Source organism: Dermacentor variabilis, chromosome 8, assembly GCF_050947875.1.
Source record: "Dermacentor variabilis isolate Ectoservices chromosome 8, ASM5094787v1, whole genome shotgun sequence".
Taxonomy (NCBI): Eukaryota; Metazoa; Arthropoda; class Arachnida; order Ixodida; family Ixodidae; genus Dermacentor; species Dermacentor variabilis.
This window is the reverse complement of record NC_134575.1, coordinates 64,165,332-64,182,487: the sequence shown is the minus strand read 5'-3', so window position 1 is coordinate 64,182,487 and position 17,156 is coordinate 64,165,332. Positions and strand designations below refer to the sequence as shown.

The 17,156-nt window shown below is 42.8% G+C and overlaps 1 protein-coding gene across 1 annotated transcript in view; it reads left to right on the top strand.

Annotated features, from left to right (window-relative positions):
* The first annotated feature begins 3,560 nt into the window (after window positions 1–3,560).
* The window catches only part of LOC142591418 (uncharacterized), a 35,416-nt gene continuing 21,820 nt past the window's right edge, over window positions 3,561–17,156 (top strand). Inside the window, exons 1-5 of the mRNA XM_075703745.1 lie at window positions 3,561–3,747; window positions 7,583–7,761; window positions 12,052–12,090; window positions 15,203–15,235; window positions 15,749–15,848. Coding sequence (XP_075559860.1) covers window positions 3,561–3,747; window positions 7,583–7,761; window positions 12,052–12,090; window positions 15,203–15,235; window positions 15,749–15,848 — 538 coding nt within the window. The remainder of the gene's footprint in view (window positions 3,748–7,582; window positions 7,762–12,051; window positions 12,091–15,202; window positions 15,236–15,748; window positions 15,849–17,156) is intronic.

Below are 17,156 nucleotides of genomic sequence, written 5' to 3'. Positions count from 1 at the left end.
GCGTGGGCATGGGCCGTGCATTAAGGGGGTGTGAGCCATTAATTGTCATACGGAACCTCACGGTGACGGCAGAAATGCGCCTGGAGTGTCCATGTAATTGCTATCGCAATAAAGTTAGTGCTGCTAGTTTCATCATAGATGCTTGCACCACGCAGGAGGGTCTGCATAGATGAAGACGACGCTAATGTGCGATTTCCCGATCACGTGGAATGTGGCAGGTCTTTGAAGGCTACGCATCTTCAGCACTACGATGATATTGAGGAAAGGTTGATCAATAATGTTGGGTTGACTACCACTTGCGTCATAACCGCTCCGAGAAGCTCGCGACAGCTGTTGCGCTCACCGCGCGAGTACTCGCTGTGATCTGCACTGGGATTTATTGCAGCATTTTTCCTTGAAAAATTAAAGCGGACTCTTTTTGAACTGCTGTTTCAGGCATTGCCGTAAGCGAGTGAAATCACCCAACGTTTCTACTCATCACTGGGCGCACACCGCACTTGTGCACACTTGCCTAAATAAAAACATTTTGATGAGGCAAAACTCTGAAAACCAACTGGCAGTCGACTTAGCGTCTGTAGAGGCACCTGTGGCTTCAGGGTAACCTGAGGATGTGGGAATGCTCTGTAACCATGAGCCCTCTCATTTCTATATAAATAGGTGCCTGCAGCAGGCGGTACACAAGCGCATTAGCAGTAGCACAGAAATCGCTCTCTCTCGATTGATTTAGCCATACAGGTTCACTGTAACCATGAGCTGCACAGAAATATTGCTCGCTGTCTGCCTACTAAGCGTCCCTTGCAGTCTTGGGGCAAGTGATGGTATGCACAACTTTTTTTCTTTCGACATTGTTTCTTCTCATCTATAGCAGATGTGTTCGCTTGGAACGTCAGGTTCCTTAGCGATACGGCGGGTAATATAAACAGGTTAAAACGCTTGTCCTAACCAATAATATATTTCTTTATGTTAGGCTCTTCAGCTTTACAATTGTTATACTAAATTATTATGCAGTTTGCCTTTCGGCTTAACCCCGTACTGCATGAAACTTTCTTTCTTGCAGAAAACTTAGGCAAGTCTTTGTTTAAGCCAGATATGCGTAAACAAATCCCAATTTTTTAAACAAACGGCTATTTGCAAATTCATAAGCAAACATAGACGCATATAGCGTATGATACGCACTTTAGTTCCGGGTAGATTTTTTGGCCATGCAAAGGAACATTTAAATAGCAGAAAAATTGCAAAAATATGAGCCAGTGAAAAAAATCTTGATACTTTGCCTGAAGAGATTAAATGTATTTTTCGCGACGGCAGCTAGTACAACTTTATTAAAATTTGATGACCTCGTACTTTATTCACTTATTAACACCAAGATGTACGCTAGATCATTTATAAACTTTCATTTTACGGGAATTCTTTATTAGTTCTGATGAGTTGGGCGCGCGAGGTATTGGTTTCTGCTATTGCTATTAGCTCTACGTAAGATTGCAGGCCTCGCAGTTTTGAATGCACTGGTGTAATTTTCATTCTATTTTGCACCAATACCAACCAACCAGTTCTGCACCAATAATTCTTGTAAGAAAAATGTAGATCGCGCTGAGAGGGAATTTTTCCGCCAAAATTGTTTTTACGCAAGGAAACTTATGTCTATTGTTCTATACTAGACAACCTGTCATTGCATCCTCGATCCCACATGTATGTATAGAGCAATTAGTACTTGCTTCAAGAAGTGAACGGAATGTATTCGTGCGATTAGCATTCTCAAGGTACTTCAAGTACTTTCGGTGGCACGAAAAGCGATTAGTGCACATGCACAACACCTGAAGTGCACCGGTTAAGAGATCGTTTATATTGTTCCTGTGCAACCTCCCACACGCACCCAGTGCTAACTCTCTCCTCTTTTCCCTCTATCTATTACCCTTTCCCCCCCAGCAGTGTAGGGTAGCAAATCGGGTGCTCGTCTGGTTGACCTCTCTGCCTTTCCTGTCCTTGCTCTCACTCTCTCTCTCTCTCTTGGGACACTGAGTTGTCCGTAGTCAAAGGGTTAGAGCATAGGGCAGTTGCTGAGGGAACCGGGTTGGAATCCAAATACCGGGCTAACTCGGGTCCCGGATATGTGAGATCGGGTGTCAGCCGTCATTAATGAAACCGTTTCACACCAGCTTATACTTATTTGTCGCTCTTCAAGAAACCTCTTTTAATTAATCTTGAATTACTGTGTATGTGAAATTAGCTATGTGCCGCTTATTCAATGAACATATCCGACGCCAACTTGTGTCATTTGGTATAAGCCACTGGAAATGTGCCGCCCTTAAACCAAAAAACAAAAATCATTAAAATTTTTCCGGTGGTGCGCGCAGTCGAATACATGTCATTTATATTTGATCTCGTTTGAGTATACATTCATACTCGCGCCATGCTGGGACTTCGCTGCCAATTGTAAGATAATGGTGTTCAATCTGCGATGCTTAGCTTTTTTCAATGAGCATTAGTTGGGTTGGAAACACTTTTAGAAAGATCCCACGAAGGTATTTTATGTTGTAGTAGCTTTTTAGCATCGGTGATCTATAACTTAGTAATCTGACGTATACGGAACGACTTGCTAATTATTGGAAGGGATCGCATGTCACAGAAAAATAAAAACGGTCTGTTCTGTACCAAAGCACTTTATTTAACCCTTTATCTAGCAAGAGAAGAATGCATCGGCCTGTAATTTTTTTATTGCCTGATTTCTTCGTCATATTGCACAAGTACAGTGCATACGAGACAGGAAAATGTTTGTCCAGAAACTGAGCCAGACACAGTAGGTCAAAATATTGTTACGCTACCAGTTGAAGGCAAATGTGTGGTTCAAGATTTTGTTTTCGTACTTGGTTTGACAGGGTAAACATATGTTCCTAAGATGCAGCTTTAGGGAGAGCAAGAATAGGAGCTTGCCTAAACAAACGAAAAAAAGATGTGCGCATTGAGAAGAATATAACCACCACGCGCGCTAAGCGAATGATGAGGCCTGTGGGTTTGGTCCCCCAAAAAAAACCTTCACTTGATGCTACCGATCTAGCTTTATCTACAGGAATGTTTGTGATGCTTTTTGCAAACGGCTGTGTCAGAAGAAAAGTATTTTACGTGTACTATTTTCATTCATTTTTCTTTTGTAATTCACGTTTTATGTTTTGTGACATGCAAATACAATAAAAGCTTTACATTCTCTAATGGGAAAATACATTTAAGCTGATTGCTACATCACGTAAATTTTAATTCATTTAATTATAGTTAGCAGTGATGCTTGAGTTGATATTCCTCCAAATTCATAACATTTTTACCCTGGCACCGCCCACTTGATCGCCGATCTCCTAGAATTGATCGCGCCAAGACACTGAGGAACAACAACAGCAATAGCATCTGGTGTTGCTCACAAAACATTTTTGTGAATACAAGCGTTGCGGAGGCAGATTATCAAAGATAAACTGAAAAACACGTACTAATAATTGGTCTTCTCCAGCTTTTGCAGATGGTTTTGTTAGGTAAACGCTCGTGTTGAGCTGCCAATTAAAGGTTTAACGTAGATGCAATATAGACGGAATACTGCGAACGCAGCCGCTTCGGATCCCGCATTGGCTGACGCAGCTACTGATGCAAGTACATCGGACCAGCCATCAAGCTCTGATCCGTCTACAGCCCCTACTGAAGAGGCGGCTGTGCCAGATACAGAAACCTCAGCGGATGCCGGCTCAGCGGCTGATGCAGGCACAAGTGAGGAAACCTCTTCTTCAGAGATGTCTAGCTGAATGGGTGAGGTCTGACCAGAATGGTTATTGCTTCTCAGCTATTGTTGAAGCTCTGCGCAGATGGACACAGGAAAAGAAATTAGGCCTTAGGGAGTTAAAGTCATCACGACTCTTATTTTACGCGTTTAGGTAGCCTTATTGTAGTGTGTAGAATAACAATGGTAAGCCATTTAGGTATTTGCGTTTGTGAAGTGCGTGGGCCACAAGCATACGCTAATGTTTGCTTCCGAACACCATTATCAGCATTAGGCTTTAGATACGGTGCACTGTAAACAAGCAACGAACCTTAGAAAAAAGAAAGATATTACAAGACTGCCAAAAAAAAAAACACCCCGTCAAAGAACAGAAACAAATTTTGCAATATGGCTACATCACCCATCTCCGCTTATTCATAAGTATGTGATACCATTTCAATTTTACTGTTCAGTATGATTGCACTGTTGCATTCACACATCTTCATTGTAAGCGTATTTAAGACAGCTATAGCTATTCTGATGGACGGTAGGTGATTCACTGCAAGTACGAGATGGTGCATGATAAAATATGAAACATAACTAGCCTTGCAATTTCGTATTTTTAATTATTCGTGCAACTGAGTAATAAATTATGGTCCTTGTCGTCTGTTCTACATCTGTGCTTTAAAATATAGTTTGAGGTAAAATTTTATGTCTTTTGATCATACCTTTATTATGATGCTTTAAAAATGCATCGTGAACTAACAAAAGTAACCCTGCAACGCAACTTCCTTTGCAGACGATGCGTTGCGGTTGTGCATTAGTAGCACAGCTTCCGCTTTATAGCCGTGAAATTCTTGGTGTCATCTCTAATACTAACGCGAAATTATTTAGCTCTTTATGCTGTAGTAACCAAACGGCCGAATTAAGGAAAGTAGATAGAGCTGCGAAATGGCGTGCTTTCATTTTTCAGACAGACAGGAACATTTATATTATTTGGCCGATTGAAAAAATATTTCCAGCGCTAAGGTTATGAGAAAAACAGCTCACCAGTAGTTTGTCGTTAATAAAGGGAAAATCGGACATCCACCCGTTCGCAGCAGTTGCTACAAAGGAAACCCATACGGGTTCCTCTAAAGAAAAGCCTCAGAGTTGAAGAAAAGTTCCTCCTGGTCCGGGACCCGAACAGGGGACTACCGCCTTTGCGGGGCAGCCGCTCTACCATATGAGTAACCATGCGACTAGTAGATGGCCGGGCGAAGTCGAATTTGTCGACAACACGAAGCAAAGGCAAGTGTTTGACGTGGTTGTTCTGCGGAAGGCCGCAAGGTGGAGAGAAGTAATTATTAAAGGGAAAATCGGACATCCACCCGTTCATAGTAATTGCTACAAAGGAAACCCATACGGGTTCCTCGAAAGAAAAGCCTCAGAGTTGAAGAAAAATTCGTCCTGGTCCGGGACCCGAACCGGGGACTACCGCCTTTCCGGGGCAGCCACTCTACCATATGAGCTAACCATGCGGATAGTAGATGGCCGGGCGAAGTCCAATTTGTCAACACGAAGCAAAGGCAAGTGTTTGACGTGGTAGTTCTGCGGAAGCCCGCAAGGCGGAGAGAAGTAATTAATAAAGGGAAAATCAGGCATCCACCCATTCGTAGCATGTGCTACAAAGGAAACCCATACGGGTTCCCCGAAAGAAAAGCCTCAGAGTTGAAGAAAAATTCGATTTTTCCTTTATTAATTACTTCTTTCCACCTTGCGGGCTTCCGCAGAACCAGCACGTCAAACACTTGCCTTTGCTTCGTGTTTTCGACAAATTCGACTTCGCCCGGCCATCTACTAGCCGCATGGTTAGCTCCGATGGTAGAGCGGCTGCCTCGGAAAGGCGGTGGTCCCAGGTTCGAGTCCCAGACCAGGACGAATTTTTCTTCAACTCTGAGGCTTTTCTTTCGAGGAACCCGTATGGGTTTCCTTTGTAGCAATTTCTACGAACGGGTGGATGTCCGATTTTGCCTTTATTAATTACTTCTCTCCATCTTGCGGGCTTCCTCAGAACTACCAAGTCAATATTTTGTCGTAATGCAATCCAGGTTGCGGTTTAAATAAACTAAATAAGGTTGTATTTTTGCATGATACAAAGTTCAACCAAAGCAAATGGTACAGGCGCTTCGGACGGACTTTGAAGATGAGAGTCTTGGTATTGTAAAGCGCTGTTCAATATAGTAATACCACTTGGAGTAGGTAAATGACCTTGCACTAGCAAATAACAGTTGAGACATGAACTGCGTAGACTCAGACGAAGGACAATAAGAGAATACAAATATAGCTTTCGATAGTGATATATAAAACAATGTGCTATCCTTGTAAGAAAACTCTGTGACATTATATAGAGGAGAAAACATAAAATGGACCACATCTAAAAGCTTCTATGAATCTAACAACTGCCAGCCCTCTCAGAAAAGCGTCGTTCGTAATGACGAAACACCACTTATGGCACTTTCACGGAACACGAACCCAGCTGCATTTCACACTGTAAAAACAGCTGTGAAAGAACCAATGAGAAACGTATTCTTTTTAAAATTTTTGCCATAGATAATTTTTTCGTCGAAATAGGTCATATTATGTAAATAGTATTTTTTGCTTTATACTTTGAAACAACATTTCTATCAAGCTAAATGGCCCATTTGAATGAAGCGAAAATTTTCTCATGAATCGTGCGAGCGAAGCAATCTTGTTCTTCTTTGTTTTGTACCCTCACCTAAGATTGGTGTGAACATTCACCATTAGCACAAAAAGAAGCTGGACAATATCTTACGAACGAATAAAAGAGCTGCTCACACGCGGGATACGCCACTCAGATCATGGCTACGTATACTAGTAATGTTGATGCTTCGTTGCGTCGTGCAGCTGTCATATAATTTTCACGTGCCGTGGCAATATATCGTTTTGCTTGACAAGTCATTGACAAGTGCATCGCGTGCAATGCGTCCCCGATGTCTCATTGTGTTCTGTTCTTATACTTCAGTCATGTGCGTTTTCATTTCGTGAGCCCTTGAGAAATTCTCATGCCCTACTTTGCCGATATATTTACTAATGCGTGGCAATAAGATATCATATAAAACGCTTTATAAGGACACTACAAAGGTTACCATGTTTACGCTGCCTGACACCAATTGAAGTTGTGCCCATTCCAAACAAGACTGACAATTTCCTTGAGAGCACAGCTCCAATTACGAATGCAGTTTCTTTACTTGTCATATGCATTCAGTCAAGATATTCTGATGAGTTAGCGCGATAATAATACGCACATCTTGGCAGCTCTTTCATGAACTCGACAACAGATCCTTGACGACATCGGCTCAAGCTCACTTAGGTACTATTCATGTTTCAAGGCTATCTCGTGCAGACTATACATGCCTAAGTTACAATTCAGAGAGCTGCGATGTTTTCAGGGGGGCGCAGTATACCCTAGTAATTTGTAAAGATTAGTGGCAGGTTCAGAACAAAAATAAATAGAAGCGTTACCCGAGTGTCTGCCACTTCTTACAGTTAACCTTTCAGACCTAGATTGACTATACAAATGAGAAACCGCGTGTGTTCGTGTTGCAAACAAACCATTAAATATCGTGAACTTTCTTACTGCGCATTGCGCAGCGGATTGGAACCCAGAGAGAATTGTTTTCTTTAAGCCCATTTTGCGTCCAGCGGACTCTATACTAGGTGCGCGCTAAGTTCATCATATAGGAAAAAATGTAGCTTCGTAGAGCACTCTCACAGATGCGTCCATTTCATACCATTGTGGTACGCTTGCTACATTCTTTCGACCTTGTACAAACGACCTTACAGCGGAGGCAGACAGCGCAGCAGACGACGGGTCTGCGAGTGAGCCTGCAGAAAGCATCCCACAAGCAGCGCCAACTGGGGACAGCACCACGAACATGACGACGGGTGGTTCTGAAACGAGTCCTGACTCAAACGACAACTGCATAGAGGTCACCATTCCGAATATTTTGGGCATAGAAAAGGTAAAAAGAACAAATTTCATCGCAGAGATTCCTTACGCTGCAATGTGGTCATTTTAATCTCGTCCTACTAGACGAATCACGCCGAATGAGTCTAGACAAGGACCTGTTTGTACTCCCAGCACACCTTTAAATATAATCAAATAAGCCGGACGAGGTGCTGGCGACATTTATTGCAGTGTGGGGCTCAAGAAACGTGCGATTTCCTTGCTTCGGCTTGGCTTCGATATAATGGCTAGTGGCCCAAGTTCGGCAACATTGGGAAAACAGACATCTTCACACAACAATTTGGCACTTGATTGTTCTCTATTGCAAGGTGTGTCCTCATTGCCCTCGTGAAGTGAGTGTCAACAATTCAGGGCCACCTTTTCGAGCTGGGGAACATGTCTTCTAATAGCATGTTATATTAGCCTGTACGAACCCACGTTAAAGCACTTATTCCAGTAGTTCATTCGTACACGCGTCGTCATATTCCTATCCTGCACACAAACGCTCACAATTTGTAATTACAATTACAATGTGTTTGGAGACATTTAGGGTTAGTCAACGGGTTCATAATTTACTTGCAGGATGAAAAGAGATGTTTGAGGGTCCGTTTAGAATAGGGTTGTTGCCCGGGGCTGCAAAGCGTCTTTGTTTTACCTTTATAGTGCGGAAATCGCCGACAATAAAAGCATACGGTCCGAATCCAAAACTTAGCGGAACACTCCTGCGTAAAATCGACAACTTTTCATAGTGTTCATTCATACTTTTATTGCAACTCGCCACCCCAGATGCATTCAATGCTGCTCCAATGTATTTATGCTCCAACGTTTCCTGCACGATGTCAACGTTCTCACTTGTTTTTGGATCATACTTCAACATGTTGAAAAGCATTACTGTTTTTCTTTTTTGCACTAAACATGCACAATCTACGCACGAACTCAGCTCACTCAAATGCGTCGGCATCTACGGTCAAATGTATTGCGCTCCCAAAATTTCTGTATTGCAATCTCACACGTTTAAAAGCTTTGATATTTTAGGCATGCGTTCTGCGGCAGCAAGACATCCAATGTACAGAAATACTAACAATGGAGTATGATAATTGTTTTAAATAAATTTTATTCAAGAATTGAACGACTGTCTGCATTAGAGGTAAATGATCATTTGCCTAGAATAATTTTGCGATAACTGATTGATATTTAAATGCCCTGGGCGTTTGAAGCCAAATGGCCAACCTTAAGGGCAAGATCACGTAAAATCCATCATTTTCCCGCAAGATGATATGTTCTGACCAATACTGCCTGCAGGATCTGGTGCTTGGTTTATTTCTGCTATTATTTGTAGCATAATTCATATCATCACCGAATTTCACATTAAAACAATTGACTGGTTTGCTGTTTTGTAAGCATGACAGTTTATTCTTCATTTTGACATTTCAAATAAACAAATATGGTAATGTAAAGTTGCTTTTAAAGTGACGGAGGCACGGCCGCGCTGAAATCAATTATAGTTATTGCATGTATCGCATAAACAAATCAGAAGCGTCCTATTAACTCGTAACTTGGTGACTTCTTCAGGGCTGTCGAAAACTGCTCCAACTATATGCCTTGGGGAGGTGACAATAAGTTCGGACTTTCAACTCATGCTCCCAGAGTAGTGCATTAGAAACCTTTAAGGTTTGGTGTAGGACATAGCGCCATATGGTATTGTTTCGCTTCAGTGACTTTCCAAGTGCCGCTGATACTGCAATTATATTATGTGCAATATGTATTGATGCGCCCTACTGATGTTTCTGTAACTGTTCGGAAAATTATCTCGGTCACAAGTTAACGTTAGTCATCTGTAAGCTGTTGAGGTAAGTAATCTTTTGATTCTCCCTTGTTCGTCGCCGTCCGTTGGAAACTCTTACGTACGCGTTGACGAAACCAGTGACCGTTGACAGGTGCAGGGAAGAGTCGATGCCGTTCAGACTGGTTTCCCGATGCATGAAATGTTCACAAAAGACACGGGTCCTTGTTCACAGTAAATTTAGCATACTAGATAAGTTCTCAAGAAGCATCAATGAGCAAATATGACAGTGAACATACTCACCAAAGACTACTGGGAAACAGCCATGTTATACCACCGAAAACCTTCCTATATTTGACGCTTGTTTATTTTTCTAGAGTCCTTTATATGTGTATTGTAAGCGGAAGATTCGGCGTGTGCGGGTATGTCACGAACTTGTGGTCATACTTAACTACACACAAAATGATAGCCCGTTTACATCAATACCTTTATCTTTGTCTCACTTGCTTAGACCGTGATCATAGGTTTTTGAATCCCTTTTTTGCCCTCCTCCTCCTAGAACGTTTCAATACTCAATCCACTTCCGTTTGCTGAGTAGCATGTATAGACGCGTCCATATACGCCATGGGAATTCTGTATATTCTAGGAAAGAGTGAATTGAGCAAGTTAGCACTGATTTATATGTAACACAGTGCGAACAACTAAGTCGAAGGGTCCTTCGTCTGTGCTGTTGAGACTAGTAATTATGTACATCATTATAGAGAGCTTTATCGCCCTCCTACTAGATGACAGTGTATAAGGAACGTTATACGGAATTACATATTGTTTTTTCTATGATGGCTTCTTACGAATTAGAGAATCGTAGCATCATGATATTTTTTGGAGACAATTAGAGGTTCTGGAGAGAAATATTCACCCAGTTTAACAGCCCCATATTGAGCTGGTCAAAGCAGTCAGGTTTACCTGACATTGAGCTGTCAGGGTTACATTAGTCTTATTTCTTTACAACACCAACCTCAAACAGCAAGTCACCAACTGCGCATCGGTCCGCACCGACGACAGAGCGATTGCCGAGCAAGCGGCCATCGGAATGGCCATGCTCGACGGTGAAAAAGCTGTCATCTACAGCGACTCGAGGTCGGCAATCACAGCTTTCGCGAGTGGCATCGTCTCCGAGCAAGCTCTGCGCGTGCTCCGGAGAGACGGCGGCGACGGTATTAAGCACCACTCACGTTGGACAGGTCGAGGGTGCTGATCCCCAACCTCAACGACTCTGCGCACGAGGCCGCGCGTACCCTAACCGACCGCGCCGGTTCCGGCAATGGCTCGGCAACAACGAGGTTGCGGAGAACAGGGACGCGCCCTACACGTACAACAAAATTACCAAGCATGTTTACCTCGCGCGAAGAGTGTACCCAACCCCTCACCGCAAGCTTTATACGCCTCAGGCTCTAACGCTCAGACTACTGCAGACGGAGACGTACCCTAATCTCAGCCCCCTGCACACGATTTTTCCCGAGGTATTTCCTAACGGCGCTTACCCTGCATGCTGGGACTTAGCCACGCTAGCGCACATGCTCTGGGAGTTCAAGGCAACGTACACTAACCCCTATACTGCCCCGGCCAGTTGGGAGTCGTCCCCCCCCCCAACCCACTCCTAGCCGACCATCTCTGGGTCGCCGAGCAAGTCCACGGAGCAGCCGACAGGCTTGGCCTAGCGGTCCCGACGTGGGGGTCGCTCGCTGCGCGCTAACGCGCGCCTTGCAGCAGATCGATAACGTTTGTCAACCAACCAACCAGCTAGCCTTCACTGGCGGAAGACAAGGAATACTAATTGAAATGAAATTTCTGAGTTAATTTTCTCGCGTTATGATATTCAGATATTGATTCGCAGACGCGTGCAAAATACAATTACACTCAATGAGCACGATATGACGGTCGGCATCGAAAATAGGTCACGATGTGTTGTCGCAGAAACACCTTGCTGTGGGGAAAATAATGTCAGCCCCAATATTTTCATGACACGCATTCCCATAGACGGAATAAACGTCAATGCAGTGCATCCCCTGGCGTGCTATATCGAACCCCAGAATCACAGGCGTTGCTTGTTTGTTGGCCATAATCAAGATGCCACTACGTGAGTGCCTAATACGCTTTTCAATCTTAACAAAGCATTCATAGTGCATTCAAACAAAAAACGCATAATTGTTGGCGTAACCGTAACATTTAGAAGTTCCCGAAACCCTCAATTGAGCTTGTTTCTGTGTGTGTACACCATTTCTGCTTTTGTCTAGAGAAGATGTCGAGATGTCAGCAGTTTATGCTCATGTCTCCCACTACATATAACAAGGAAAAGTATTGTTGAATGATATGCTATCTATTTTACAAAAAATACTATATCATTTAAACGACACGGTAATGTGGAGTTCCCACGTAGGTTATTGTTCCACTACTGAGTCTGAACATAAAACAAACAAACAAGCAAAGAAACAAAGAAACATGATTTTTTTATTTGCCTTTCAGTGCCTTAAAGACAATCTCAACTTGTGTACTGGAGAAAATGTAAGTATTATCCTTTAAATTCCCGAATATTTGCATTAATTGTGTGTAAAGAACGAAAATATATTTCCCAGAGCTGTGGAAAAAAAGATACTTTACTTCCATCATTTACAGTGGGTAACGTCGAAACGCATAGTCTGCTATGCAATATTCTTGCCGGCATAACAGCACCACTTCTAACTACGTGAACAGAACGTTAGTTTCCTCCACGTGTGTAGTTTACAAATCACCTGCATATCTCCTACGAACTTGGCAAAGTTGGTACGCACGTTATGATATTTCATGATGAGTATCATTCAGAAACTGAGACGTATATGAATTGGCCGCTTAGATATTTGGTCCCTGTAGCGTTCTTATTCCAGAAGTATTTTGAATAAATCTTTATTACTTGTTCGAAGAGGAGAAATTCATGGTATATTCATTTGATAGCACTCACACATTTAAGCTAACCCCGCCTGTAGCAATGTCATCATCACCACCAATACTATCAAACGATGTTCCAATATTACCAACAGCCCACTCAAAGCTCTGAACACCAGCGAATCAGAGCTAGTCAAATTATGTAGTGTTCATAAAGGACATGCATATATTTACCTGCCAGTTCTTCCTTTGTTCTCTTCCTTTCCTCATGCTTCACTTAAGTTTTTCCAATAGAGATGTCAATGCGCTTTCGTTTATTAAATATGGCTGGAAAAATACCCTGTATGGAGTCTCAGAATGGTTTTAAAGGTTAGGGTCGGCGCACTTGAGAATGAGTCCTTATTGTAGCGAAAATATAGTAGTATATTATAATAATGTGTTTCGTTTAGAAAGTAAAGCTGAGTTTATATCACCCTCTCCAGTGTATACTACTAACGGGAGACTGTCCACACAATAAATGTCACAAAATAGTATAATAATGTACTTCGAATAAACGTCTTGGTGTGCAGGGCATGCCAGCTAACGCAGGCATGATGTCTAAAAACAGTTACGGGGACGGGATGCATGGAGTTATATCTTCAGAATGCTTCTGCAACTGAGAGCAGCCCTTTTGTTGTGTTTAATTAGATAGCTTGCCGAGATCATTACCCACTTTGAGTGTATCTGGTCTAATGGTGCTAGTCGGAATGGCAAATTGTTCAACGTTTTTAAACGTCATATTCGATAGCTTACAGCCGACGTTGTTTCGCTTAGTTGTTAAAACGGTAGGCTTTTTCGCTCTTGTCCGATTTTGCTGCTTGTATGCCCGTTTCCTTGTAGCCGTTTAGCTGACCTTTGAGGGTGGCTATTAAATCATCGACCCGTCAAAATATAGCAAAAATTACTTGGTCATCGTCATCAGGAGCCGCCCGCGCGAGATGTCTCAGCAGTCGAGCATTTATTGAGATATTTCCGACTTCCGGTCAACACTTCGCTTTTGTTTGCGTCTCAGGCGCGACGCATAATGCGATCGTTTTTCCTATGCTATTCGCGTTTTCGGAGTGTGGATGTCGAACCGCAGAGTCAACGCGACGTGCTTCAAGATGCTGAGAACGTCGCGTAGGCCGCGGCAGTAATCCGGTGATCGTGTCGGGCCAAGTTGGATCACCTTCTTCCAGTGCGTAGACACGCGATATGTAGACAAGCGTACCTAATCACGTACAATCATGCCGACGGAGCTAAAATAGGTGCGTACTATATACCATTGTTTTATTCATAGGCCGCAAAAAGCAGGAGTTGCGTCTTTGATAATAAAGGTGCGACTTTTAGACGAGAAGACGCGGTAGTATACACAACAATTCATGTGCATGTTGAACTGGCAGTCAAAATGAATGCCGATTTCCCCATTACGGTGTACCTTGTAATCACGTAGTGCATTTGAAACGTAATATGGAACCTGGACGCGGCTTATTTTTGCTATTACTGTGCAGTGGTTGCAAGGCATAGACAATGAACAATGAGCTTTGAGTAAACTGAACATTCTCCTTTTCTAAAATACACCCATTTCTCCATTTCACTTCTGAGTGTAATGTATCGCATCAGACGACCGCTTGGGTGAAGGCACTACCGCGTCTGATGGGCCGTTTCAAGTGGGGTGTATAGGTAGTAATTGCGCATTTTTTTCCCCTCGTTGTTATGCGCGCACAAAAAAATTAACCTGTGCGTGCAATTCGAGCGGGTGATTTAATTTTTTAACAAAGAAACGTAGCATGACTAACTGTACAATAAACGAATATTTAATTACTATGTAAATATGATGGGTAAAAATAAATTGCAAAGAGTGATTATCGCGCCTAAACTTGCTTTCTATGAAGTCTCCTGCACCTTGGCGTAAAATACGTAAATTTAACACATTTATCAACAGCCGATCGTAATTCGTGACTAAAGGGGCCAAGTCCCAAAATTTGAATACGTATACTTAAAATCTATGGTGTAAAATACGGGAAATATAGCAAGAGGAAGTGAAAACCACATTCTGCAGAGGGTAGTGAGAGCTTTGAAGGGCTCACAGTGGCCGTTCAAAACTACTCACTTGTATACTCGTTAATTTCTGGTGACCGTGTAGGTGGCAAGACGTTGTTGTAATTGTTGACTGATGCTAAAAGGAAACAGGCGTGTGAAGCGTGTTGACTGGCTTAGAGGTTAGGACATGCAATAGGAATTAAGATTGCTCTTAGCAAACAGCTGCTACGGTGATGCCTTGTCGATTTTGGGCGGATGTCATTCCTTTACTTGCTACAGTTCGTTATGTGAAATTATGTGAGTTATGTGAAATAACTAAGAAAAATCTAGCGGAAAGAAAACTGTTCGAGATATTGTTGAATGCTAAGCAATAGAGACATATGATGTTGCGCCATTTTATAATATTAGCAAATAGGTGAAATAATTTTACTTCAGCATGGTTGTTTCAATAAAACAAAGGAAAAATGTTCCTCTTTGCCGACTACTTCCGCTGACAGAAGTCCTTTGGTGCCGGGTTCGCGTCTTGTAGCCTATTTGATTGTTTGCGTTAGCTTGAATGCTTTGCATAAAACACGGGAACAGGCCAGCGTTAAAATTTCGGACGCAGCAAACAAATGTATTATAGTGCTTTATTTCTCATATTTGAAAGTCCATATGTGATTTTGCTTCTCAGATGTCATCTTTTTTTTTATAGACGCTTATTGAGGGCGTGCTGTTATTAGTAAACGTAAGTATGCCTTACCTACCATGTCGATCTATTCCCACGTCGCGCCCTCTATTATATTGCCTCAGTAAATATCACACTGATAAAACTACGGAATAAAAGTTTTGACAAGCAAATTAATTCTGTAATCCAATCGAAGGAGGTGTTTCTGTATTCCGGTATGGTAAAATGTCGTTCTTGTGCAAGCTGGAAATTTTTTGCTAGTGAGGCGCGCAGTTTTGTCTACAAAGGTTGTACATTTCATTTCTTGGTACGCGATATTAAAAAGACGCTTGTATAGCGCACCCGTCGTGAGGCCCACAAGAGCGACACAGACGTGTTTGGCGATGTTTTCTACTGCGTCGGTTTGCCTACAGCAAAGTTCTTATGGCTACATCACGTTCAGGTCAATGTCTATATTGGAATTAATCTGTTTGAGTTAGCTTATCTTACCGGAATGTTAGCAGACAAATACATATTCAAAGCTGCCTGAAGGAGATAACGTAGGTGTCGGTGTGTTTGTCATATCTTTTTCAGTGTACCGTATTTGGTGTCTTCGAAAACTTAACTCCAATGAACGCGCTGAAAAGCGTGCGAGATATCCTTGTCGCCATTCTGAAGAAAGTTCTGCCACCTGGTAAGGTATTTTTTTCTAGCATAGAACTGCGCGACGGATCACATTTGTTTTTGTTTTTATGCAAGATACAGTAAAACATGTGCGCATGTTAGACTTTTACAAATTACAGTGGGGACGCTGCACTAGCTGATAGTCAGCTAGTTTGTTTCAGTGCCATTAAGGACATCTAAGGCAGAAGTTCGCTGAAATGATGAAATACTTTCCTTGTGAGAACAATATATTCTCATTTATCAAGTGTTGATTGACGTGGCGGCTACATTCTCACTGAAACGCTGCAACGATTCTGATTTGTTTTCGAACAGCTTTAACCGTGCAGCCCTGTTGCTCATAGGTACTGCTCAATAGCATTGCTGAGGAAATAAGTAGATCAACTGTATTTTGGATGGTCAGTGCAAATGTTTAAAGTATAGAGCAGAGTATGCTGCAAAACCATTGGATTTGGTCTTTGTCTGTGAATGCACCCTAGCCGAGAAGGTTTTACCCCTAGTTCGCATGGAAAACCTCGGTGGCGAGAAATATAGTAACTTTCACTGCCAGCTGCATTTATAGAACCATATCGGGAGAGCTGTGACGTCGTAAGCTTTGTAATACGCAAAGTAGAACACCGCGAAATGCAAAACGTTGATACCTATCACCCACGTGTGCCCACACCAACACACGCACGCACAGGCATGCGCGCACGCTAATGTTTATCTTATATTTTTTTTTAAAGCGAAGCTGTTAATGGCTAGTTCGCCAAGGATCGTGTGCGTGTGTAGAAAAAAAACTCCCCATATGTAGGCCAATACCAAAGTTAGTGCAATGCCGGGCCGACCCGCAGCGGAGATGAAGCAGGTGTAAAGAACTCCCCGTAGGTGGACCGATCCCGAAGATAGTGCAGTGGCGGGCCAAACCGCGGCGGAGGTTAAACAGGCCTTAAGTACTCCCCATATGTGGGCCGATCCCGAACATAGTGCAATGTCGAGTAGATCCACAGCGAAGGTGCAGCAGCTGTTAAGAACTCCCCGTAGGTGGACCGATCCCGAAGATAGTGCAATGGCTGGCCGACTCGCGGCGGGGGGGGGGGGGGAGGGCGGTGAAGCAGGTGTTAAGAAATCCACATAGGTGGGTCGATACCGAAGATAGTGTAATGCCGGGCCGACCCGTGTTGGAGTTGCAGTTCTGCATTAAGCAGCCCATATACACAGGTCATGCTTGTTCACCGAGTGGAAGAGCAATGAGTCTTTCTTTTTTTGAGCTTTTGAACTAGTCAAGAAAGTACAATCTAAATTAGTAGGAGTGTGCAGTTAGGATGTTTGTAGCGTTCAC